General features: G+C 37.2%; 1 protein-coding gene across 1 annotated transcript in view; it reads left to right on the plus strand.

The window, feature by feature from the left end:
* Positions 1–27667, plus strand: part of ARL15 (ARF like GTPase 15) — a 462998-nt gene that overhangs the window by 167624 nt on the left and 267707 nt on the right. Inside the window, exon 3 of the mRNA XM_069556557.1 lies at positions 13872–13931. Coding sequence (XP_069412658.1) covers positions 13872–13931 — 60 coding nt within the window. The remainder of the gene's footprint in view (positions 1–13871; positions 13932–27667) is intronic.

The following is a 27667-nucleotide window of genomic DNA, read 5'->3' on the forward strand; positions in this document are numbered from 1 at the left end:
AAAGTATTTTACACAGAATAGAAATACAACGCATCAAAATTTATGAGATGTCTCTAAGCCTGGACAGTGGGGGCATTTCATAGCTTTAAACTCCTGAATCAGAAAAGAAGGCCCTTAAATCAGTGACCTCAGCCTCCACCTTAAGGAATGAGAAGAAGTGGCTAAACCCAAAGTAAGCAACAGAAAGGAAATAATAAGGATCAAAGTGAAAATCAGTGGAATAGAAAAACAATAGAGAAAACTCATTAGATCAACAGCTGGTTCTTTGAGAAGATCAATAAACTTTATAATAACTCTAGCCAAGCTGATGAGGAAAAAAAAAAAGATGGCACCAATTATAACATCAGAAATGAGAGAGGTTACATCAAGGTAGATTCTATAGATATTAGAAGGATAATAGAATATTATGAACAGGAGACTTCCCTGGCAACTCAGTGGTAACGAATCTGCCTGCCAGTGCAGGAGACACAGGTTTGATCCCTGGTCCGAGAAGATCCCACATGCCACAAAACAACTCACTACTGAGCCAGTGCTCTAGAACTACTGAAAGCCTGTGTGCCTAAAGTCTGTGCACTGCAACAAAGGGTAACCCCCACTGTCTGCATCCAGAGAACGCCCCTGTGCAGCAAGAAAGACCCAGCACAGTCCAAAATATATATATATCTTTTTAGAAAAGGATGTTATGAACAACTTTATGCCAGGAAATTTGACAACTTAAAAGGACAAATTCCTTGAAAGATAAATCATCAAAATTCATTCAAGAATAAATAGAACACCCAGATCTGTGGTTAGTAAAGAAATTGACATTGTAGTTTTTTTAAAAAAAAAAAAAAAACTAGTTGGTTTCACTGGTAAATTTTCTTGAACATTTGAAAGAGGAACTAATGCCAGTGCTATGTAACATCTTTCAGAAAATTGAAGAAGAGGGAAAACTTTCAAATTCCTTGTATAAGACCAGCAAGTTTAATGTTAAAACCAGACAACAGTAATACAAGAAAAGTAACATACCATATTCCTCATGAACATAGATGCCAAAAATATAAACAAAAATCTAGCAAATAAAATCTAACAATAGTATATTAATAGGTATTATCCTTTAATATATCATGACCAAGTAACATTTATCCCGGGAATACAGGACTGGCTTCACATTCAAAAATAAATAAATTTAACTTACATTATCAGCTAGCTAATATTGATCATCTCAAGAGATAAAAACAAAAAACATTGATTTCTGATATGAAAAAAAGAGAAACTCTCACCAAAGTTGGAACAGAAAGGAATTTTCTCAACTCTTAAAGTCCATTTATAAAAATCTATAGCTGTTGTTATACTTAATGATGAAATACAAAACTTATTCCCAGTCAAATAAAGAATAAGACATGAATGTCTGTTATCACTGCTTCTGTTCAGCATTGTAGTGGAGATTCTAGGCAGTGCACCAGGCAAGAAAAAAGAAAGAAAGGGCTTCCAGATTGGCAAGGGATAAGTAGAACTTTGTATGTTTGCTATGTTTTCTATGTAGAAAATTTGATGAAATCTGCAACTTTACACCAATAAATGAAGAGATGGCTAGTATGAATTTAGAGTTGATAGTTTTGGAGATGTGAAAATTTGAAGGGTAACTTCCATCATTAGTTTTGGAGAATGTTGTCTTTAAGACTAGAAGCAGACAGAATGATGGACAAATGTTAGCGAAATATTGAATTCATTCAGATAGATAAACAAATTCCCTGAAAGTTCAGTTCAGTCGCTCAGTTGTGTCCGACTCTTTGCCACCCCATGAATCGCAGCACACCAGACCTCCCTGTCCATCACCAACTCCCGGAGTTCACTCAGACTCGCGTCCGTCAAGTCAGTGATGCCATCCAGCCATCTCATCCTCTGTCGTCCCCTTCTCCTCCTGCCCCTAATCCCTCCCAGCATCAGAGTCTTTTCCAATGAGTCAACTCTTCACATGAGGTGGCCAAAGTACTGGAGTTTCAGCTTTAGCATCATTCCTTCCAAAGAAATCCCAGGGCTGATCTCCTTTGGAATGGACTGGTTGGATCTCCTTGCAGTCCAAGGGACTCTCAAGAGTCTTTTCCAATACCACAGTTCAAAAGCATCAATTGTTTGGCGCTCAGCCTTCTTCACAGTCCAACTCTCACATCCATACATGAATGGAAAGTTAGTGTATGGAAATCCAAAGGTCCACATATAAACAAATGTCACAAATTCAAGTGGGACATTATTAAGAGATGAGAGATGATACCACTCTAATGGCAGAAAGTGAAGATGAACTATAGAGCCATTTAATGAGGGTAAAAGAGGAGAGTGAAGAAACTGGCTTAAAACTCAATATTCAAAATACTAAATTCATGGCATCTGGTCCCATCATTTCATGGCAAATAGATGGGGGAAAAGTGGAAACAGTGGCAGATTTTATTTTGGGGGAGTCCCAAAATCACTGTGGAAGGTTACTGCAGCCACGAAATATAAAGGACGCTTGCTCCTTGGAAGAAAATCTATGACAAATGTAGATAGCATGTTAAAAGAGAGACATCACTTTGCCGACAAAGATCCATATAGTCAAAGCTGAAGTTTTTCCAGTAGTCATGTACAGATGTGAGAGTTGAACCATAAAGAAGCCTGAGCACTGAAGAATTGATGCTTTTGAACTGTGATGCTGGAGAAGGCTTTTGAGAGTCCCTTGGACAGCAAGGAGATCAAACCAGTCTATCCTAAAGGAATTCAACCCTGAATATTCATTGGAAGGACTGATGTTGAAGCTCCATTACACTGGCCACCTGATATGAAGAACCGATTCATTGGAAAAGACTCTGATGTTGCAAAAGATTGAAGCAGGAGGACAAGGGGGAGACAGGATGTGATGGCAGGGTGGCATCACCAGCTCAATGGATATGAGTTTGAGCAAACTCCAGAAGATAGTGAAGGACAGGGAAGCCTGGTGTGCTGCAGTTCATAGGGTCGCAAAGAGTCGGACATGACTTAGCAGCTGAACAACAACAGATGGTAAAAAGGTAAAAGTGTAAGGAAACAGAGCTTGTCCTAGGTAACACTGATAAGGGAAGAAAGAGCTCTGTGTGCTGGTAGAAAGAGGACAGAAAAGCATGTAAGAAAATGTTGGAGCCCAGAGAAGACTTTTCTTAACAAAGGTGAGGTTCCCTGGATTCAGTGGGAGGGCCTTGTAATGATTAAGGGAGAGCAGAGTTTGGGCAGGAGGTGTGAAGTGAGGATATAGAAGAGAAGAGGTAGATGCTTGTTGGTTGAGTCTGTGTGTTTATTGTAACTAATGAAGGTGGGCAAGATGTTAGAGAAACTAGTGGTGACAGAGGAAGGAGGGGTGGAGGCAAAGGAGAACTAAGCAGGATGATTTCAGTTATCAGTGGACTCATAGAACCCCAGTCCGGATAGACATTGCTGCTGCGCTCAAACTCAGCTTCCAGTTCCTTTTGTTGTATATGTATGTAACTGAAAAAGAACAGAGGAGGTAGAAGAAAGGTCTTCTAATAAATGACAGAACCCAGTGGTGGAGGTCGGAAAGGCACACGTCCGTGTGAACATTCGATGGGGAGATGGGAAAACAGTCACAGGAGGCCTATGAAGAATAATGTACACAGTGAAGGAGCAAGAGAACCTAACTATATGAAAATTTCGAAAGACTGGAAAGCTAAAATTCAGAGGAGAAATATAAGTGAAAGCAATGCTATTGAGAAATATTTGTATAAGATGTTATAGGCAGGAGTTTATGACTGTCCCATTTAGAGAATTCAGTCACATTCTCAAATAGTACCGAGAATCTAATTAATAAATTAAGCTAGGTTCACAAAGAGATATTCATAAAAAGAATTAATGGGAAACAGAAAGGTACAGCCTTATCAGAAGTCAATTTTACTAGAAAAGGAATAAAATGTTAATTTTATAGCTAAATTCACCGAACTTTTCATTTTGTCCCAATGCTGTGAAGATTGTGGTTCCCTTCATATGCACATGAATTAATGCTGACATTGTGATTGGTGTTGCCTCCCCTCTTTTTTTGGAAAGCAGTTATTCATGTAAATTAAAGGTTACCAAAATATTTACATCCCTTGGCCTAGTAATAGTGTCAACTGAGAATTTACTGTAAGCATGTAATTTCAGAGAAACTATATGAACAAATGATTGCTACATTTTGTATAACTGAAACTTTAAAGTAATTTAAATGTTCTGTATCAAAGGAGTCTGTTAATTAACTTGTAGTACATCAATTGAAATGATCACATATTGAGAAACATATACAGCCTTCTGTAGAAGGAAATTAAATTTACATTTTGAAAATTAAACCTTGCAAAACTGTTTTTAAATTGAAAATGGGACAAAATGTAAAAAATAACAATAGGCTTTGTTGGTATGGTCAAATTATGTGTGACATTTTGTTCTATTAAATTATTTCTCTATTTTATAGTGTTTCGATTCTATCAAGCCAATTAAAAATGAAATATTTGTTGGGAGAGTTTGGAGCAGTTGAAAAGATAAATTGAGAATTCGTTTCTTAAAATGAAAACACATCACAAGAAGGATATGTCTATTTAATTCAGCAAGGCAAGAATCCCTGCCTTTTCTTCATAAGTCAAGGGAATCCAAACTGTGTTGGATTGTTAACTTCAGCAGTCTTTTACTTTGACATAATTTTTAAAAGATACTTAAATTGTCAAAACTCAAAGGACCAAGAAATCCTGCAAAAAGCAGGTCCTGCTGATATAGGGGGAAAAGTTGAGTAGCTTGCACATTGGTCTAGAAACAAAAGTGAACTTTGTCCAGAGTGAATTCCTTGACTGTATAACAGCACAAAGAATTTGTTGATAAAAGGGGATGTTAACCTGTAGGTTACACAGTATTCACTTTTTTTTTTAAACCAGAGGAGTGGAGTCTATAGGTTTAGGATAATACATTGTTGTAACACAGAGAACAATCAAGAGAAAATTGAACAGTTGGAATTGAAAAAGGTTGAAAAATCTCTTCTAGGGATGTATATTACTGCATTTGAAAGTTTGTGAAGTGTTATGTCATTCAGCTAAAATAGAAAATAATTATAATTTGAAAGAAATACAGAAAGTTTATGAAAATTTGAAGATTTCAATAACTTGAGTATTTTGTGCATACATGTTAGGAAATAAATTAGAAAGTCAGCTTTTGTATCTGCTAAAGGATTGTGTTTTATAAATGCTGATAGATTAAATTTCCTTTTATGATGTTGAAATCATATTTAAAATTTCACTAGACCGTTGTCCAAACATCACAAAACTACGATGGCCATTAATCATGCCCTTGGTTCAAGTCAAGGCTACCAGATCTGTAGAATGTCTTTCCTTTAGCAGTTCTTTAGTGATCCAGGGATCTGAGAAGCACACACAGTATCTGTGTACAAATGTGCAGACTTGCGTATGTGTTACGGGAGGTGGGGGAAGGGTGGAGGTTGGTCTGTAGGTCCAAGTAAAATACTTATGTGTTCCACACAATGAGTAAAAATAGACTAACCTCCCTCCCAAACCTCATTTTGTTACGATCTCAGTAATGCTTTCCCTGCATAAAAATTTTCGAATCCATCTCCCTTGTATCACGAGCTTTTTTGGATTTAAGGACTCAAAGACAAAAACTGAGTCTATGCAAACAATTATTTCCCCAAAGAGTTACTAAGTCATATATTTATTAAAATTTGTGGGGTTAAATCTTAGGGGAGGTTTCAGTCTTACTAATGTAGCTTAAATAGGCCAGGAAAAAATGACTACGTAACTTAGGCTTCAGCCATCAAATTGTTTGAATGGAGTCAGGAGACCTACCCATGAGCCCTTCAGCCAAATACTGGAGGCCATTGATGATTGACTCAGTTGTTGCTGTTATTCCCTCCTCCTTGTTTAATACAAATAGTGGAATCTAAATGTTAGAGGGGGAATTCAAAATCAATAGAAAAAAGTGGCTGGTGAGTCTAAGAGCTGTCAACTAGGACTTCTAGGACCCTGTCTTGTCCCATCCACTCACTGCCTCCTTGTGAAAAGAGCATCATAGGAATGCTTTTGTTTTTTTGAAGAAGCAACAGAGCAAGCACCCTGTCATGACTGAGTCAGGTGAACATTTTCCCTCACCTCCTAAGGTCATAGTTTTATTAATATCTAATAAAAAGTACTCTCTAAACTCATACTATTACTTTTATTTCATTAATAAGGCAATGTAGTACAGACCTGAGAACACAAAAATCAAAAGAGATTCCTTGTGTTGGATTATTTAGAAAACAGGAGGGGAAATAAATTAGTGGGCTCATTAAGTATATGTGTATTTTTCCAGTCAGCTCCACCAACCTTTAGGTTCAAAACTGGACAAAATAGTATAAAATACATCAGCTTGTTGGTATATGGAGGAGGTGCTATAGGGTGGAGTTCTGGTGGACTGATGAGACCTGAGTTCAGGTTTTAAATGCAGCACTTAGCCCTTTTGTCTACGTCTATAACCCTTCTAGGATTCATTTTCTTCCTGGAGCAGTAGTTATTCATTAATTTAAGGATTGTCATAACAGCTAAATTAGGATATACAGTTGTCTCTTGGTATCTGAGGGGGACTGGTTCTATGACCACCCTCCCCTACAATGGATACCAAAATTTGAATATGCTCAAATCCTTTATATAAAAATACAGTATTTGTATGTAACCTACACACATCTTCCTGTATGCTTCAAATTATCTCTAGATTACTGATAATACCTAATACAATGTAAATGGTTGCCTGTGTGCAGCAAATTGAAGTTTTGCTTCTTGGAATTTTCTGGAATTTTTTTTCCCAAGTATTTTTGATTTGCAGTTAGTTGAATATGTGGATGCAGAACCCTTGGATGTGGAGGGCTGACAAATATAAATGCTTCACACAGATCTTTAAACTTTGTTAGATATTTTGAACTATCTCCTGAGAAGTGAGAAGCTATCAGACCCTTTTAACTAGGTGAATGATGTGAACAGAGGTTCATTTCAGGAAAACACTTCTGCTGGTATATGAGGATGATGGAGGAGGCTGATAACAGAGTTTCGTTAGGAGGCTCACTAGATGGTTTGATCAAAGTTGTACTGTGAGGATGGAGAGAAGTAGGCATGTTTGAGAACTACTAGGCAGATGAAACTGAAAGGCTTTGGTGACTGGTTGATTGAAAAGGAAAGAAATGTTAAGGAGGACCACAAATATTTAGTCTCTGTAAGTCCTCAATAAATGTTTGTTTTTGATTGTGTCTTCAGCAACTCTTACTTTTACCACTGCTTTCTAATATACCTGAACTTGAGGCCACACATGATTTTGATTGGGAGAAAGCTTTCAGTGGGCATTTGATAACCATTAGTAATTCCAGTTTTTAGTTTTACTTTTTAGAAAAAAAACCACAACACTTTATAGCACTGAGTACTATTTGCCTCTACAAATGGGGAATCTGAGACACGGAGGAATTTAATAACTTGCACAGACAGTTAGTAATGGTAGACCCAGAATTTGAACCCAGACGTTCTTACTGTGGAGCCTATGCAATCCACGGATTTTTATTCTTCAGAGTGATCCTTCAAAAGAAGTGTTTTGATGAATTGACCTTTGTATCTCTACTAAATATTAATTTCCCTTCTCGACCTCATCCAATTCAGTGTAAAGGAATAAAATACAGTGGATCTGATGGTTCTTCTTGATTGCCCTTTTGGTGAACCAAAAATGTGTCCTTACATTTTAATTCTTCTTAATCCTTGCAAACAGGATGAATAACATAGAAAAATATTGCTTCTCTTCTATGAATAGTACATTCTCTGGACTAGTTATCTAGGCTTCATCCTCTGAACATTAATTATCCCAGCTATATTGTAAAAATAATATGAAGACAGCAAAGTGGAAGACTACATATACCTTTGCAGTGTAAATCTAGCCACACATGTTCTATGTGAAGAGAAAACATTTATGAGTATTCTGAAGGAACATTTATATGCCTATAAATAACATTGCTGGTTTACTTTGCTTAGAGTGAATGCTAGAGGACATTTTTGTAGTCTGTGCAAGGATTCAAGATGGGAATCATCATATAATCTGCCTGTTAAATCAGTAAATTTCTAAAGTTGTATTTTGCATATGGGTGTGGCAGTTTCCAAAAAAAATGCTACTTCCTTCTGGGTGCCTGCGTATTGTCAGCTTTTAAGAATCAAAGCAGATTAAACTTTGCTAGTATGCTCCGTAACTATTTCCTTTTCAAAGTTGGGGTTTGTCCCATTTCTCTGGAAAATTCATAGTTGGGTTTGTACTGAACATAACCACTGGTAGACTGTTTAGCACTTACATAGGGTTTTTGTTTTCAGGATTTCATAATCATTGCCTTTTAATCCATTTGACACCCCTATAAGGTAGGCAGATAAATTCAAGCATCTAAGTCTCCCGTGGACAGATTTCAGTGCCAGCATGAGTATTGTGATTGGCACTAAGTTTCCTAAACTTCCCAGAGGCCAGACACCTGGAGAGGCTTTCCTACAGGTCAAGATACATGCCAGTGTGTCAGCCACAGGGCACTGCCCTCTACTGCTCCTACTGTTTTGCTAAGATTCAGTGACTGCATCTACCATTAACCACAATGCTACGCCCACTGTGTCTGTCTGCATTAAAGCCACTCTAAAAGAGTATGTTTTGAAAGATTCTTAAGGAGCCCAACAAACATTTATGTTTTGTAAAGCTGTGGTTTTTCCAGTAGTCATGTATGGATGTGAGAGTTGGACCATAAAGAAGGCTGAACACCACAGAATTGATACTTTTGGACTGTGGTGCTGGAGAAGACTCTTGAGAGTCTCTTGGACTGCAAGGAGATCAAACCAGTCAATCCTAAAGGAAATGAACACTGAATATTCACTGGAAGGACTGATACTGAAGCTGAAGCTCTAGTACTTTGGCCACTGATGCGAAGAGCCAACTCATTAGAAAAGACCCTGATGCTGGGAGAGATTGAGGGCAAGTGGAGAAGGGGGCAACAGAGGATGAGATGGTTGGATGACATCACCAACTCAATAGACATGAGTTTGAGCATACTCCAGGAGATAGTGAAGGACAAGGAACCCTGGTGTGCTGCAGTTCATGGGATCGCTAAGAGTCAAGACTTGACTTAGCGACTGGACAACAATAACAACACAACAAATTTCAACTGTTTACACTCCGGTTGAGCATCAGTTCAGTTCAGTCGCTCAGTCATGTCCGACTCTTTGCGACCCCATGAATCGCAGCACACCAGGCCTCCCTGTCCATCACCAACTCCCAGAGTTCACTCAGACTCATGTCCATCGAGTCAGTGAGACTCATGTCCATCGAGTCAGTGATGCCATCCAGCCATCTCATCCTCGGTCGTCCCCTTCTCCTCCTGCCCCGAATCCCTCCCAGCATCAAAGTCTTTTCCAATGAGTCAACTCTTCACATGAGGTGGCCAAAGTACTGGAGCTTCAGCTTTAGCATCATTCCTTCCAGAGAAATCCCAGGGTTGATCTCCTTCAGGATGGACTGGTTGGATCTCTTTGCAGTCCAAGGGACTCTCAAGAGTCTTCTCCAACACCACAGTTCAAAAGCATCAATTCTTCGGCACTCAGCCTTCTTCACAGTTCAACTCTCACATCCATACATGACCAGAGGAAAAACCATAGCCTTAACTAGACTGACCTTAGTCAGCAAAGTAATGTCTCTGCTTTTGAATATGCTATCTAGGTTGGTCCTAACTTTTCTTCCAAGGAGTAAGCGTCTTTTAATTTCATGGCTGCAGTCACCATCTGCAGTGATTTTGGAGCCCCGAAAAATAAATTCTCTCACTGTTTCCACTGTTTCCCCATCTATTTCCCATGGAGTGATGGGACCGGATGCCGTGATCTTTGTTTTCTGAATGTTGACCTTTAAGCCAACTATTTTGCTCTCCTCTTTCACTTTCATCAAGAGGCTTTTTAGTTCCTCTTCACTTTCTGCCATAAGGGTTGTGTCATCTGCATATCTGAGATTATTGATATTTCTCCCGGCAATCTTGATTCCAGCTTGTGTTTCTTCCAGTCCAGCGTTTCTCATGGTGTACTCTCCATATATGTTAAATAAGCAGAGTGACAATATACAGCCTTGACATACTCCTTTTCCTATTTGGAACCAGTCTGTTGTTCCATGTCCAGTTCTAACTGTTGCTTCCTGACCGGCATACAGATTTCTCAAGAGGCAGGTCAGGTGGTCTGATATTCCCATCTCTCTCAGAATTTTCCATAGTTTATTGTGATCCACACAGTCAAAGGCTTTGGCATAGTCATTAAAGCAGAAATAGATGTTTTTCTGGAATTCTCTTGCTTTTTCCATGATCAGCAGATGTTGGCAATTTGATCTCTGGTTCCTCTGCCTTTTCTAAAACCAGCTTGAACATCAGGAAGTTCACGGTTGACGTATTGCTGAAGCCTGGCTTGGAGAATTTTGAGCATTACTTTACTAGCATGTGACATGAATGCAATTGTGCGGTAGTTTGAGCATTCTTTGGCATTGCCTTTCTTTGGGATTGGAATGAAAACTGACCTTTTCCAGTCCTGTGGCCACTGTTGAGTTTTCCAAATTTGTTGGCATATTGAGTGCAGCACTTTCACAGCATCATCTTTCAGGATTTGAAATAGCTCTACTGGAATTCCATCACCTCCAGTTGAGCATAAACTCCAACAAAGGTACTTTTCATTCAGTGATAACACTCATGGCTCCAACTAAGTACTTAGATTAATCAATGAGCAGCAGAATTTCTGTCTTAGGAGTCTATAATATATTCAGGCAGGGAAAAAATATGTGTACCTGATGATTAAATCATCAACATGGCATCAATTGAAATATAAAGTTGGCAGTTTAATGTAGTATGCTTATTTGTACCAGGCTCTATGATAAAGATAATACATGCATTATCACAACTTTGTGACGTAGATACTATCATCCTGGTTTACAAACAGTGAAAACCAAGGCTAGTAAGTTGACCACAGTCATAGAGCTTCTGACTCCTAGGTAGAAGGTAATGTATAGAATCTTTAGGCTCTAGGGCAATATACAGCAGAGGAGTGGTAATAACAGAGTGGAGTATATAATAAGGCATATATTAACTTGTTTATGTATAAAGTAAAACAAAACCATGTAAAAGAATTGTTTTTACACATGTAGTAGTTTACATCTTTTTACCTTTCTCAGCACTTTTTAACTTTTCTAGCACTTGCTTCAATGAAAGTATTTGTATGTTTTCCCTTCTACCTTGTTGACAGTTTCTTGAAAGGATGACTGTGTCTTATTTATCTTGTAATTTTATGTATTAAATAATGCTTAAGGCCTTAAATCTATTGGGTGCTCAGGAATTACTCAGTAAGCTTTAAAAATTAGTAGAGCTTTTACCCAGAGATAAACCAATGCACCTAAGGGCAACTTATCTTTGACAAAGGAGTCAAAAATATACAGTGGAGAAAAGACAGCCTCTTCAATAAACATTACTGGGAAAACTGGACAGCTAGTTTTTCTTTCATGTAAAAGAATGAAACTAGAATACTTTCTAATACCATATGCAAAAATAAAATAGATTAAAGACTTAAATGGAAGGCCAGAAATGATAAAACTCAGGTGAAAACCTGCAGTACACTCTTTGACATGTATCACAGCAAGAGTTTCTTTAACCCACCTCCTAGAGTACTGGAAATAAAAACAAAAATAAACAAATGAGACCTAATTAAACTTCAAAGGTTTTGCAAAGGAAACAACAAACAAGATTGAAAGCCAGCCCTCAGAATGGGAGAAAATAATTGCAAATGAAACAACCTACAAAGGATTAATCTCTAGAATATATAAGCAGTTCATACAGCTCAATACCTGAAAAACAAACAGCTCTATCAGAAAACGAGCAGAAGACCTAAACAGACTTTTTTTTCCAGAGAAGACATACAGATGGCCAATAAACACAAAAAAAGATGCTCAACATCACTAGTTATTAGAGAAATACAAATCAAAATTACAATGAGGTATCACCTCACTCCGGTCAGCAAAAAAATCTACAAACAATGAATGCTGAAGAGGATGTGGAGAAAAGGGAATCTTCTTGCATTGTGTGTGGTTTTTTTTTTTTTTTTCAATTTGTAGTCTTTATTTTATTTTTTCATATTTTCTTGGCTGTGCCACATGGCATGTGGAATCTTAGTTCCCTGACCAGGGATCAAACCCGTGCCCCTTGCGTTGGAAGCCCAGAGTGTTAACCTCTGGAGTGCCAGGGAAGTCCCCTTCTTGCCTTGTTGATGGAAAAGTGATACAGCCTCTATGGAGAACAGTATGGAGATTCCTTAAAAAACTAGAATAAAACTACCATATGACCCAGTAGTCCCACTAATGGGCATACAGCCTGAGGAACCATAATTTAAAAAGATACTTGGACCCCAACGTCCTTTGCAGCACTGTTTACAATAGCGAGGACATGGAAGTAGCCTAGATGTCCATCGGCAGATGAATGGATAAGGAAGGTATGGTACCTATATACAATGGAATATTACTCTGCCATGAAAAGGAATGCATTTAAGTCAGTTCTAATGAGGTGGATGAACCTAAAACCTAGTATACAGAGTGGTCAGAAGAAAGACAAATACCATATATTAATGCATATATGTGGAATCTATAAACATGGTACTGATGATCCTATTTGCAAGACAGTAATGGAGATGCAGACATAAAAAACAGAATAGTGGACAGGGTGGGGGAAGGAGAAGGTGAGACGAATTGAGAGAGTAGCATTGAAACATATGTATTACCATATGTAAAATAGATGGCCAGTGGGAATTTACTGTATGATGCGGGGAGCTCAAACCTGGTGCCCTGTGACAACCTTGAGTAGTGGGATGGGGTGGCAGGTGGCAGGGAGGCCCAAGAGTTGCAGGGGGACATATACCTGTGCTGATTCATGTTGATATATGGCAGAAACCAATACAACATTGTAAATCAATTATCCTCCAATTAAAAATATTTTTTAAATTATTAAAAAAAAATTTTTTAAGTAGTAGAGCTTTTAATTGAAAAAGAAGTAAGTGTATATGCAAAACATTTAAATGAAACTAAAGAACTGCTCCTATTTAAGATTTATACCTTGTTCTCCCCCATTATTTGTTCCAGTTTCTTATGGATCATTTCAGAAATATTCAGTATATGTATTTGTATGTGTGTGTATAGGTAAATGTACATTCACGTTACACCTGAATTGATTGTCTTAGATTATGATAATTAAGTCCTAAATACAGAATTAATCATAGCACTATATGCAGAATATACTTTGATAACAAAAGGCATTTATTAAATGCATTATAAAATGCATAAATGGGTGATTATGATTGTACATCTAAGAAAAATTTATGTATGACTTTAACCATGTCCTTGAGAGAAAATACTAACATAAATACTATGTAATTCCAATATAAGATGGTTATAATTTAGATACTTTAGGGTTGTTAAGTTATATGTGAGGGAAAATTAACTTTAGGAATTAGATGTAAAGATCATGGTAAATTTAATATTTTCTTTGGAGTTTCTCTGTGCTTTCAAATGTCTTTCTCACAACTGGTAAAATTTACAAAGAGCTATTATGTATGAAGGAGTGAGGCAGTATTTGGAAGAAAAGAGTTATATTTTGCTGTAGCATACAACTATATTTTACAAAATGATAGAAGATAATACTGTTATAATTTATCTTGAAAATTATGTGTTCCTGGTATAAAAATGAGCTATGAAAAATAGTTCTTCATCTGCCAAAATGAGAGAATTTGAGAATCTTATGCATTTTTAAAAGTTAAGTTGCTAATTCTTTGTTTATTGTTTTCTAATTGTAGGTTTTAGTATAAAAGCAGTGCCATTCCAGAATGCCATCTTGAATGTAAAAGAACTTGGAGGTATATCATATATCTTTTCTATGTCTGACTCTAACTTCTACTAAGTTCATATTAATGTGTTACATATAATTAGAACATGATGGTGAGGTATTATTCTAGAAGGTGACTTATTTTTACCTTTTCTCTTGATAATACGTTTCCTAGAAATTTTTTTTCTTTATATATATTAAAGGTAGTTGAGTTCTAATTGACATAAACATAATGTATGTTTATTTATGTAGTGCTACACTGCTAGTACCATTTCATACTTTATACTCATGGTTTTGCTTCTCTTATGACATTTATTCTTGAATGGAAAAAATGAAGAGTTTTAATATAGTCATAGAAAAAAGCTATACATTATGCAAAGAACTGTATTTTAGAGTAGTTTGTCTTCCTATTGCGGGTTTTATTGTATTAGATCTTTTTCGCATGTGTTTGTTCTGATAATAAATCTTTGCCAATAGGTTCTTTGTTGGTCGAGCACATTTATTGGATAGGCTTTACCCCAAATTGTACACCACTCAGTCTTTCATTGCACTCTCTGTCTAGGATGTTTTTGATAGTATTTTATGTCAGTCAGGGTCTTAACCCATGTAAGTAGGTTAACAAAGAAATCAGTCAATTCAATGAACCTGCTAAGGTCTCTAATGGCATAGGAAAATGATAAGTCCTCTGGAGTTCAGTATGGTATGGGTGAGTTTAATGACTTAGAAGAGAGTTCTCTTCCATCTCTTTAACCACTTTGTGATATTGACCTTATTCTGTTTTGTTTTTTTTTTTAAGCTCATTCTGTGACCTATTATTAGATTGATGAAATTAAAACCTAGACCTTATGCCATCTTAAGAGTTTTTTATGCCTTCTTATTTTTATATAATGATGTATTGGCTGATCTTTCCAAGTTTACTTCTGTCAGTCTGTTTTATAGCCACTTTGACTTTAGTAGTATTAATATTTAAAATAAACTATGGCTGATAAATTCTCGTTTTTCTTTGACATTGGTTTTGTCATTTTGACTGAAAAAGTGATAAAACATGAATGTTCTTATAATAGAAAAATTTTCTGTGCAAAAATTGTAAGACTTGTATTAAATATTTTAATAGTACTTTGTGGCTTCAGAGAACATAGTATAAACATCCATGGAATCAAATTGAATGGTTTGAGAATTCTATTATTTTTAAATATTACTGATACTTAATAATATTATTATTACTAGGCTAGATGCAAAATTTTTATTAAATACCCTCCAGATGTAAGAAACTATTGATTAATTAAGATGTTTATTATTGATGTTTACTTCGATGATATAAAAAATGTATAATGCATCTTAACAATTTTTTTAAAGTGCAGAATTTATTATAATCTTAACTGTGCCATCGAAACTCAGTACAGTTCAAAAGATCACATTAGAGGAAAGGGGTGTATAAGGTGGGAATCCATCTGTTCCCAAGCAGGGTTTAATTTTGTTGGAAGAACTGTGTATGCCCTAGCAATTACTGAAATGGAAATTACAATGGAGAGGATACTATAGAGTTTGGTGGAAATACTTCAGTTGTGCCTCTTGCATGATGAAATGGAGAGATGTAGGTACACGATAGAGCTTCAGGGTTGGGATCCATACATTGGTTTCAGACTAGTGATGTGTGGTGCTTGGCAGGTGGTGTTGAAGAGCAGATTACTCCCTTAAGCACTGATTCTTCTACCCCTGAAAATTTAATAGCTGTTTTCAGTTGAGAGGCTATCTCAAGGAGGTGATTTTCTGCATAGAATCTATTTGTGTATCCTATGTTGTGTGCTCAGAAGCAAGCAGTGGAGGAAGTTCAGTCTTTGACTTTTTACTCACTAATTCCTTTACTCAACAAATATTTTTTTGAGCACCTCCTCTACCTGGGGTAGGACTGGGCCCTAGATCAGCCAAGAATGCATGAAAAGCAGACTAACATACATAGAGAGTATAGTTTTCATAGGATTTAGGTAAATCTTATATCCCAAGAGGCTCATCCCAATATAAGATATGAGGCTTTTAGGGAAAATTATGACCTCCTAAAATTAAATTGTTTGAGAGGAAGTTGCTTGACCCAAGAATTTCTAAGTTCAAGAGGAAAGAGTTGAGAATTTTAAAATCAGTGTGTGAAGATGTGAAGCTGTTATTTACCAGTAGAGAGTTAACTCAGAAGACAGGTTAATTGGAATTCAACCAGGTTGTCAATCCAGGCGAAGATACTGAAATCAAGGAAGAAACTCAAGAAGATAGGTGTAAAGGTAGGCAGATACTAAGAGCCCGAACTTGCTGAAGTTTGGAATGCTCTGCTGCTTCTCCTAGGGTTAATTCAGGAGATTGGCCCAGCCCATTTCTCCCTTCTAATTCCTTCTTCTACCCTTTTCACATGGTTCCAAGGTTTTCCATCACTTGCTCCTAACCTCTCTTACATTTCTTACTTCTTCAAAATAGGAAGAAGCATGAGCTTGTGTTCCTTATCTAGTAAGAAATGGTTTAGAATGAAATAATAACTAATGGAGTTAAATGAAAGCCACTTTTGGTAGGTCTTACTATAAATAGCAAACCTTATGTTCACACACACACTGATGTGTGTGTGTGTGTGTGTGTGTGTGTACTACCTAATTTATATTAGAGAGAATTCTATGCTGTTATCAATTTTCTCTTTTATGAGGATATTTCTTATATCTTGCACCTAAAAATTCCTATAAATTTCATTCATAGCAATTTTCTCAAGTGATCTTTTCCTGCTGTTCATGCAGTCATTCTAGCACAGTTATTTGTGTGTCAAGTATGATTCGAGGGACTGGGAATAAACAGTATTTAAAAAGAGACCTGTGGTTCAGTGATAGAGACATTTATGAAAACCAATATTTGAAATTAATTTTGAAAGTAACGAAATTAAGAGGGAAGTAAATATAAAGAATGACACAAAGAGACAATCCAGCCTGGTGATATGATGGGTGAGTCCTGTTTACACTATTTTGAGAATGACCTGTTCTCCTCATCTTACCTGTCCCACTCATCAGGCTGTACTGATTACTCTAGAACTCTAAAATTTCTTCTATTTTCTTTCCCTACACATTCTCACTTAATCTTTGCAACTTCATGCCTAGAGAGTAGATGCTGTTATTATCTGACAGATAGTGAGACACAGGACATCTAGACACAGGTCAAGTGGTTTGTTCAAAGTTATTAGGAGAAGGATTTCTGGGAGTCGATCTAGCCTTTAACTAGGGTACCCTGTACATAAAGCATTTTACCCAGTGCCTGGCACAAAAGAAGTGCTCCCAGGTATTGTCTGCTGCTGTTCCTACCACTATTATATGAACAATTTAAGGTTTTCACATGTTGGTATTATTTTCATTAACACTGTATTGATTACACATGAACACTCTGCTCTGCTCAAAACTGCAGGATGTTATCCCTAATCATTGCAGCTGCTTTTATTATTCATTTTCTGTCTTTCTTTCTTTATTTAGAGGTCAACTCTCCTCCATTTTAACTGTGACTCTCGTGCTGTAGTCATGCTCTCCTCTTCTGATTTCTTCAAGACTGCCTTCTGAAGCAGCATCTTCACGTATTCTAGGTAGTTTCCAAAACTTACAGAATTTACCATAAACTTGTCATTTTCATACTCTTTTATTTTTTCTAATTCAGTCAACAAATATTTACTGAATACCTATTATATGCTCAGGCCGAGTTCTAGAAAATGTTGGTGGTTATAGTGGAATGTGAAGTTAGGTGGGCCTTAGGAAGTATCACTATGAACAACGCTAGTGGAGGCGATAGAATTCCTGTTGAGCTATTTCAAATTCTAAAATATGACGCTGTGAAAGTGCTGCACTCAATATGTCAGCAAATTTGGAAAATTCAGCAGTGGCCATGGGACTGGAAAAGGTCAGTTTTCATTCCAATCCCAAAGAAAGACAATGCCAAAGAATGCTCAAACTACCGATCATCTCACATGCTAGTAAAGTAATGCTCAAAATTCTCCAAGCCAGGCTTCAGCAATACATGAACTGTGAACTCTCAGATGTTCAAGCTGGATTTAGAAAAGGCAGAGGAACCAGAGATCAAATTGCCAACATTTGCTGGATCATTGAAAAAGCAAGAGAGTTCCAGAAAAACATCTATTCCTGCTTTATTGACTATGCGAAAGCCTTTGACTGTGTGGATCACAATAAACTGTGGAAAATTCTGAGAGATGGGAATACCAGACCACCTGACCTGCCTCTTGAGAAAGCTTTATGCAGGTCAGGAAGCAACAGTTAGAACTGGACATGTAACAATAGACTGGTTCCAAATAGGAAAAGGAGTATGTCAAGGCTGTATATTGTCACTCTGCTTATTTAACATATATGCAGAGTACACCATGAGAAACGCTGGGCTGCAAGAAACACAAGCTGGAATCAAGATTGCCTGGAGAAATATCAATAGCCTCAGATATGCAGATGACATCACCCTTATGGCAGAAAATGAAGAACTAAAGAGCCTCTTGATGAAAGTGAAAGAGGAGCGTGAAAAAGTTGGCTTAAAGGTCAACATTCAGAAAACGAAGATCATGGCATCCGTTCCCATCACTTCATGGCAAATAGATGGGGAAACAGTGAGAGACTTTATTTTTTGGGCTCCAAAATCACTGCAGATGGTAATTGCACCCATGAAATTAAAAGACGTTTGTTCCTTGGAGGGAAAGTTATGACCAAACTAGACAGCATATTAAAAAGCAGAGACATTACTTTGCCAACAAAGGTCCATCTAGTCAAGGCTATGGTTTTTTCCAGTGGTCATGTATGGATGTGAGTTGGACTATAAAGAAAGCTGAGCACCAAAGAATTAATGCTTTTGAACTGTGGTGTTGGAGAAGAGTCTTGAGAGTCCCTTGCACTGCAAAGAGATCCAACCAGTCCATTTTAAAGGAGATCTGTCCTGGGTGTTCATTGGAGGGACTGATGTTGAAGCAGAAACTCCAATACTTTGGCCACCTGATGCAGAGAGCCCACTCATTGGAAAAGACCCTGATGCTGGGAAAGTTTGAGGGCAGGAGGAGAAGAGGACGACAGAGGATGAGATGGTTGGATGGTATGACCGGCTCAATGGACATGAATTTGGGTGGACCCTGGGAGGTGGTGATGGACAGGGAGGCCTGGTGTGCTGCGGTTCATGGGGTCGCAAAGAGTCAGACATGACTGAGCGATTGAACTGAACTGAACTGATAGTGTCAACACAAGCGTAGTCCCTGCATAGATTGGCTAATCAACACAAGGGGAGACTCTTAACGTGAACTAAACTTCTCTCCTTGAATTAAAGTCAAATATTTCTTATAGGCCTAAAACAAAGTTCTGGGTTAATCCCTTCCATACTTGAGGGGATTTGTTATTTTAAGACCATCCAGTTCTGATCCTTTTGGAAGTCATTCTCTAGAATCTCTCAGTGAACTTTTTTTCCTGCATATTCTTTAATTTGGAAAGTCTTTTTTAAACTAATCTAAATCCTTTCTCCTTTAGTTTTAATTAATTACTCTGCTTGTCTTGTTCTATTATTTTTATTTTTCTGGATGTTATGCAAGACACCAAGCAGGATCCTGGATAGACAAAAAGATTAATCTTTTGAAGGATTTTCCTTCCTCCTAGTGACTTGTTTCTAAGCTCAGCCATTCACTATGGTTCCAGATAAGCCTGCTTTCCTGTATCTTTGTTTCTTTATCTGTAAATTGTAGTACTAATAGTCCCTATATCATGTAACCCTTGTGAGGACCAAATTAGTTAATGTAGGTCGAGTACTTAGAGCCTGTCTGGCCTTAATATTTCTGAAAGATTTACTTTCATTATAGTTACACCCTCACTCCCTCACACCCCACAAAAGCACCTTTAAATAATGCCTTTTTCATCCCAAATTCTCTGAAGATAAAACAAATCACATATGATTGCTTTTTCCTTTGTGGTCATATCTCTCTCCCGCATAGACAAAGTGATCTTTTCCTGAATGGTGTTCTACCTGAAAGTCACTGAAAGGGACCTCGTTGGATTCTTGGTTATCTGCCCAGCATATTTTTTGACACTGCACATGTGTTAGTAGTAAATGTTTTTGTCCTTTTCCACCTAATCACCTTTTTTTCTGTTTTCAGATTCCACCAGAAAAATCTCTTGTCTGTCTTAGTGCTTCTTAGTTGCTTTCATTCTGTTTGATATGTATTTTAACCACATTACTAAGGTAAGCAAAGCATCTGGCGTTTAACTGAGTTGGATGCAGTGGTCACAGCAGTGACATCACAGCACTGATAATTTTTCATCCTAGAAATGTCCAGTTCTTAAATCTACGAATAGATTTTTATACCTTCTTAGATGGCTTTCTCTTGATTCTGAAATTTTGTTCACAAATTGATAGAATCCAGAGAGGAAAATTTCATCTCTTAACACATTTGGTTTGTTACCACTTATTGATAAGGTTCCAGACATCATAATATTGCTTTTTCTTTCTTGAACTGAATTCTGGAACCAACCAAAAAATGGTTGGTTTTGCCAAATGACTTGTTTTCTTCCCTTTAATATTCTAATGAGTTATGTCTGAATTGTTTCCCCATCCCCCTATCTTGGCCAGGGTCCTCACCCAATATACTCTTTGGCTGTCTTATCTTCCCAGTTGACTTTGGGGAAGGGAGGGCAAAGCTAAAAATCAGTTAGCTATCTTTAACACTTGAGGATTCATTGCTGTTAGTTGCCAATCAAAAGGGAAGATATGAGGATTTTTGTTTGCACTTTCTCTTCTTTAGAGGAAGGCTGTGAGGGTAGTATGGAAAGTGAAAGTTGTGTTTATTTACCCGTTTACTTCAGCCCATGCAATAGTGACTGAATGGTTTTTGAGGGTTGTCAGCTGAGCCATTTTTTAAAGTTTGCTTCTTTCAGCAGCCAAGCTGTTATATGAAACAGATGTTGACTCTGTCCTGTTTCTTTGTTTGCCTGAAGGAATACGCCTCCTCATAGTGAAAGGTGCTGTTTCTTTGTATCCTGCTAGTTATCTTCGGGTGCTGTTAATCTGTCCAGGTTATTTGCATTTCTAAAGTTCTCCAGAAACTGTACAGGGCAGACTTCTTAACAGGCAACCCAGGGGGCACTACTGCTTGCTTCTTATAATCTCTGCTTTTTGTACCCAGGCCGTTCGATGTCTTTCACCAAAATAAAGCTGTCTTCTTTCAGAACCTTTTACTAAAAGTTACTTTGGAGGGAATAATCGCTCTTTAATTTTATCTGATGCATTCTCACTGTTCTTTGTATATTATGATTTTTCCCTCTATATGGCCATTACTGCCTCCTTCTAAAAAATAATGCAACTCAATAACTATAAATTTAATGTACCCCCTGGCTCGGAGGGTCATGCTATTCTATAAAGACAGGAGGAATCGATAAACCAATAAATTGATGGTATATTTTAAAAAAAGACTGATTATAGGCAGACAAACTTGAAGAGGTTATTATGGCCACATTGTTGTAAGGGACGGTTGGAATTGCCTAGATTTTTGCTGGTGTAGGAGGAAACAACTTGCCATTCAAAAACTGTTTTAGACATCTTCAAAAATGGGTTTCATGGGAGAAAAGGCAGGAAACCATGACCCTGGCAAAGGAACATGGCGGCACAGAGTGGGGGCCCAAACATGGCCAGGTCCACAGAGTCCCTTAGCACTGGGCTGTGAAGTAAGTGACAGTCAGCTGCATATGAGTAAATGTGCATGCTCTGTATCTTTTGTATAAGGAAGATCTTTCTATACCTTTTCTATAAGGAAGAAATGCGATTCAACAAGTAGAGTGTAGCCTCAAGACACTCTGTCCCCTTCTGCATTTCAGCTTCTTTTTGTTGGTCTTTCTTATCTGTAAGATGTAAGTTTTAATAAATCATCACTATTTATTTCCCAAGGGATTGGGCTGGAAAAGTAAAGTTCAGTTGCCTAAAGTGCCTCAAGAGAGATGCTTTAAGAATAGACAGTGGTATTGCCACTAATTCTCTTTTTATAGTTGTGAATCCAGTGTGATATGTAATACTGAATGATAGAAACGTCTTGATATAGTATTGTTTCCTTATCTAGGAAAAGAACCAGACCTTTCTGGAATGGGAACAGCCAGTTAACTCCTGGCTCTCTGAGCTGTGTACTCTCTTGCTTAGGCTCTACTAGGGGAAATGATATTGGTACAACGCCAAGTCACTTGGATGTGAGTTGAAAGGCCACAGCTATCTGAATTGGTTGAACAGGATCCCAGGGTGGTGGTGTTCAAGCATTTTTTACACTTGCTCAGGGAAAACTGAGCCAAACAGTCAGGAGAGCCAAATAAATGAGTCTAAGGGCCCAGAAGTCTGTTATTGGCTGATATAGACTTGACCTTAATTTTTGTTTTCTTCTGGACCTGTGCCCTAGGAAGTTTTTTAAAATCTGTCTTCTCAGTCATAATTCAGTATAGTACTTAACGATTTGCTTCTCCTAAGACTCTGTGCATGTATAGAATGTTCTAGAAACTAGGTTCCCAGCCCTTTAAACCTCCCACTCCCTCTGGCAGTAGGGATCTTAGGTGCCTCTGAGGTTGCTGCCTCACCACTGTTTCCTCTTTAAGGGTGATCAGGTCATTTCATATCTTCTCACTCTACCCAGCTTCCCCACAGAACATTTGTGTTGGGTTCTTAGCTTAATTTCTTATCCCTCACAGGGGAATAGGTATCTCTGTTTCTCCCAGGGGTTACCATAATAGCAACTAATATTCACTGTGTATTTGGTTTCAGTGTGATATTGCAGCAATAACACTGAAGTCAAGAGACCAGTATTTTCCTCTAACGAAAGAAGCCAGGGGACCTTGGGCAAGGCATTTAACTTTTCCAACACCACTTTCTTTTCTAGCAGCCAGAGATACTTATAAATGTTCTGTTTTTTGGTATAGCTTAACTAGTTTATTTTTTATATAAAAACTTACAGTATTTACTTTGCCTCAGTCTCTGAGAACCATAGAGCCAGTCTCTAACTGGATTATTTCCTCTACTTGCCTTCATCCCTGACTTTGTCAATTATTATTATTTTTTGTACAGTAGGCATTTTAATAAATCTCAGAGTTTTCTTTTTGTATGTAAAAAGTAGTGTGAGGCAGACCAAACATCCATAAAATAATTAACAGTAACTTAACAAAGGTGCTGTCACTGTGGTCTTTACTTTGGGAAGCGTTCTAGTCTGTTATGAAAAGTACTGGGCTTCCCAAATGTCACTAGCAGTAAAGAACCCACCTGCCAGTGCAGGAGACATAAGAGATATAGTTTCAATCCCTGGGTCGAGACGATCCCCTGGAGGAGGGCATGGTAACCCACTCCAGTATTCTTACGTGGAGAATCCTATGGACAGAGGAGCCTGGTGGGCTGTAGTCCAAAGGGTTGCAAAGAGTGGGACACAACTGAAGCGACTTAGGACACATGCTTGCATGAGAAGTATTATAACAGCACAACATGCCATTTGGTTGTACAGAAAGGACAAGACATAACAGAAGGACAGTCTAGGGAAAGGAACAGATGAGATGAAAGTCAAGGAGGTAACAGTGGGATTGGTTCAGTCTTGTCCCAGCATAAACCAAGGCTACTGTCACCTCTGACTTTTGTCCCATCTGTTCCTAGACTGTTTTTCCCTCTGTCTTCTTTGTCCTTTCTATATGATCCTACTTGCTTCTTGTACTCAATTACTGGTATTTGCCATACTAGACTATAAGGTTTTGAGGAACTGAAAAGAACGACAGTAATCTTAAGGGTTTGTTGTATGTAGTATAAAATATATCCATAGTTATAAGCTGAAGGGAAATTTGCCAAATTTCTCCCCAAGATGCTAAGAGTAAAGTTAGATCCTTCAGAGGCGAAATGTTTTGTTGTTGTTGTTGAATTCATTTCAGTGAATTGTTAATGAATAGTAACTACATTCTGGGCCCTGAGAATACAATTTCTTCCCTGCCATATACACACATGCATGGTCTCTCTTCTGAACCCATTTCTTTGGATATTTTGATGAGAGAGAGAGAGATGTTGGCTATAGCAATTATGAAAGTTCTCAGAAAAATTAAATAGCTTAACTAGATTCGTACAATGGGAATGTCAACTTGACAGTTGTTGAAGAGGTAATATGTTTGTAGCTATTCATCACTTATCAGGCTGGATTGATTCTCTGATATATGCCGGAGCCAAATGAAATTGCTGGTTAGATTTGCTTTTGAGGTGTCACAGATTTGTTTCTTTTAATTTTTTAAGATCCAAAGTATTGTCTAAAGACTCTATTGAAAATGCTTGATCATTTTAGTTTTGAAATTTGCTGATATTCATGGCATTCTTGTGAGAGGTAATAATGTGAAACTTTTTATCATATTATTTTAATACCGTTATGGGGGCTTTTATGATTGAAAATTAAAGGTTTTTTTTTTATTGTGTCTATTCTCCCTCCCTTGCCAAAATCTCATGAAATGACAAAAATATTAGAAAATAAACACATAATAGTAAATCTATAGCAAAGATAGATTTAAATCTACAATAGAAAAGGAGAGCAAGATAAAGCTTGAGGTACAGACAATGGAAATATGAGATAGAAGGGGAATTCGTCAGAATTATTAATCAGGAAGCTTATCAGAGTTGTTAATTGGGACTTTACATTTGGAGCTCTGCCTTTATTTTTCTTTTCTTTTTGTGTTAGATAGTGGATGGCAGCTGTGTTTACCCACAAACTGAATCCTTGAGTGTGGGTGCTAGACTCAGTGAGGCGGAGCAGTGCCCAAGTAATGTACTGACTGTCAGGTGGGTTAGAAGGCCCACACACAAGGGAGACGAGCCATTTGTCCCCTGTTAATCACTAGAAACAGGCAGTGGTAAACAGAAGAGCTGGCAAACAGATTTTCAAGCAAAGAATAAGCATATAATCATGACACACCGCAAATGAGGGAAATCAACACCATGAAAGAAAGACACCCACTCAACAGTCAGAAGAAAAGATGTCCAAGGACCTACAGGTAATGGAATGATCAGAAGAAGATACTCAGCAAGATGGAGAAAGGTTTTGTATTCATGAAAAAGAATGTAACGTAGAACTTGGGAGATTAAAATTTGACTTAAAACTTTGAAATGAAAATGACAGTTTGTAACTTAATTAGTGAAACTAAGGACTGAGCAAGGAAATGTCCTCAGAATGCCTTCTAAAAAGAATACTTTGTAAATGTGAAGGAAAATTTAAGAGACAAAGGGCTTAGCTACAGAAATTCCAACATCTCTCTATGAAGAGCTCTCTATGAAGGAAAGTAAAGAGAAGAGGGAGAGAATAAAATAATCAAATAAATAATTTTTTTTAAGCCTCTAATATGAAAAACAGTACTTCAATTTAATGAGCCATCTGAGTGCCCATACCTTGATGTATCATAAAGAAGGAGAAACTATTGTCATCACAGAAACACACACAAAAAAATAGCATTATTTCTCATTTCAGCATGGGAGATGGCAGAGTCATCTGCCATCTAGTAAAGAGGAAAAACCATTAGAGTGTATTATTTACATATTTAGAGTAAGATTGTAATAAACCAAAGAAAAACCAAAGTTTAAATATTGTTTTTCAGTCGCTTAGTCTTATCCAATTCTGCGACCCTATGGACTGCAGCATGCCAGGCATCCCTGACCATCACTGTCTCCCAGAGTTTGCTCGCATTCACATCCATTGAGTTGATGAAGTTTAAATTCAGGATTTAAAATTAAGGATAAACACTATAACAATAAAAGTAGGATGATATATACAAAAGTACTTTAAAAAGTCTGAAGGTTACATATTCAGCTAATTTAAGTTATCTTACAGAATGGAGTTAGAGTTTTCTGTGTTCAAATAGGTTTTTTGCTTTTTAATATTGTGTGAATTTTTTTATGAGAATTTTTTTTTATTTTAAGAAATAAATTCACTCCAAGGATAGAATGCAAAGATTTGATAAATTGAACAAAACACATGAATGGTGGGGGAAACCCAAAATAATGAACAAAAGGTTATGATAAATAGAAAACATCTATATATACATTGGAGAAGGCAGTGGCCTTCTTTAGTACTTTCTTTAGAAGGCAGTACCCACTTTAGTACTCTTGCCTGGAAAATCCCAGGGATGATGGAGCCTGGTGGGCTGCCATCTGTGGGGTCGCACAGAGTTGGACATGACTGAAGTGACCTAGTAGTAGCAGCAGCAACATATATACATTCAGTTCAGTTCAGTTCAGTTCAGTCACTCAGTCGTGTCCCACTCTTTGCGACCCCATGAATCGCAGCACACCAGGCCTCCCTGTCCATTACCAACTCCTGGAGTTCACTCAAACTTACATCCATCGAGTCGGTGATGCCATCCAGCCATCTCATCCTCTGTCATCCCCTTTTTCTCCTGCCCCCAATCCCTGCCCGCATCAGACTCTTTTCCAATGAGTCAACTCTTCACATGAGGTGGCCAAAGTACTGGAGTTTCAGCTTTAGTATTGATATACTAAAATAACTGAGCATTGACCTTAATATATTTGACTGCATACTTCTATAAAGCTAAAACTAGGAAAAATATAAGAAAAAGTCAACAGATCTGTAATTAGTAGAAGGATTTAGCCATGCTTTATTCATAAGACCAAGTACATGTACTAAGTGTATGTACTAAAGCATTTAAATAGACAATTAACAAATTTGATCTCATTGAAAATTATATCATTTTTACTCTCATATAGAAAGTATACTCTTTGGAAATACACATAAAATATTTACATGCATGACCATGTATAATGTGTTTTCTGATTTAAATCCATTTTATAGCAAATAGACAAAAATAATGACACATGACATTTATAGCTCCAGGGGAATCTTCCCAACCCAGGGATCAAACCCAGGTCTTCTCCATTGCAGGCAGATTCTTTACTGTCTGAGCCACCAGGGAAGCCCCGTGAACCTTATACCGTGTACAAAAGATTTAAATCAAAATGCATCCTAGACCTCAATATGTGACCTAAACCTATAAAACTTCTAGAAGAAAACATAGGAGAAAATCTTTATCACCTTGGATTCTGCACAGATTTCTTAGGTAAGAAACCAAAAGCATAATCCATAAAAAGAAAATTGGTATGTTGGATTTCATATTACTTAAACTTCTGCTTTTTGAAAGATGCTGTTAGTGAATATACAAGCCAAGATTAGGTAAACATTATTTGGAAATTATATATCTGATAAATAACTTCAATCCAGAATATATAGAGAATACTGAGAGCTTAATCATAAAAGAGACAAACTCTTAAAAATGGGCAACAAATTTAAATATATACTTCATCAAACAAAAAGGAAGGTAAGTACGTACATGCAAAGATGCTTAATGTTATGTCATTAGGGAAATAGAAATTAAAATCACCACACACATATTAAAATGTTTAAAATTTAAAAGCCTAACTTTGTCAACTATTGATAAAGATGTAGGAAACCTAGGATTCTCATTCAGTGTCCATACAGATGCACAGTAACACAGCCACTTCGGAAAACAGTGTGGCAGTCTCTTACGGTAAATGCAAACTGATCTCCTAAGCCATTCTACTCTTAGGACAAGTGAACACTTGTGTTTATACAAAATCCTGTACGTAAATTTTTACAGCAGGATATTTTTGTAATAGGATAAAACTGAAAACAACCCAGGTTGATCAGTTGGTGAATAGATACATAAACTGTGGTATATCCATAGAATGAAATAGTATTTAGCAATAAAAAAG

Source organism: Ovis canadensis, chromosome 16 (genome assembly GCF_042477335.2).
Source record: "Ovis canadensis isolate MfBH-ARS-UI-01 breed Bighorn chromosome 16, ARS-UI_OviCan_v2, whole genome shotgun sequence".
Classification (NCBI taxonomy): Eukaryota; Metazoa; Chordata; class Mammalia; order Artiodactyla; family Bovidae; genus Ovis; species Ovis canadensis.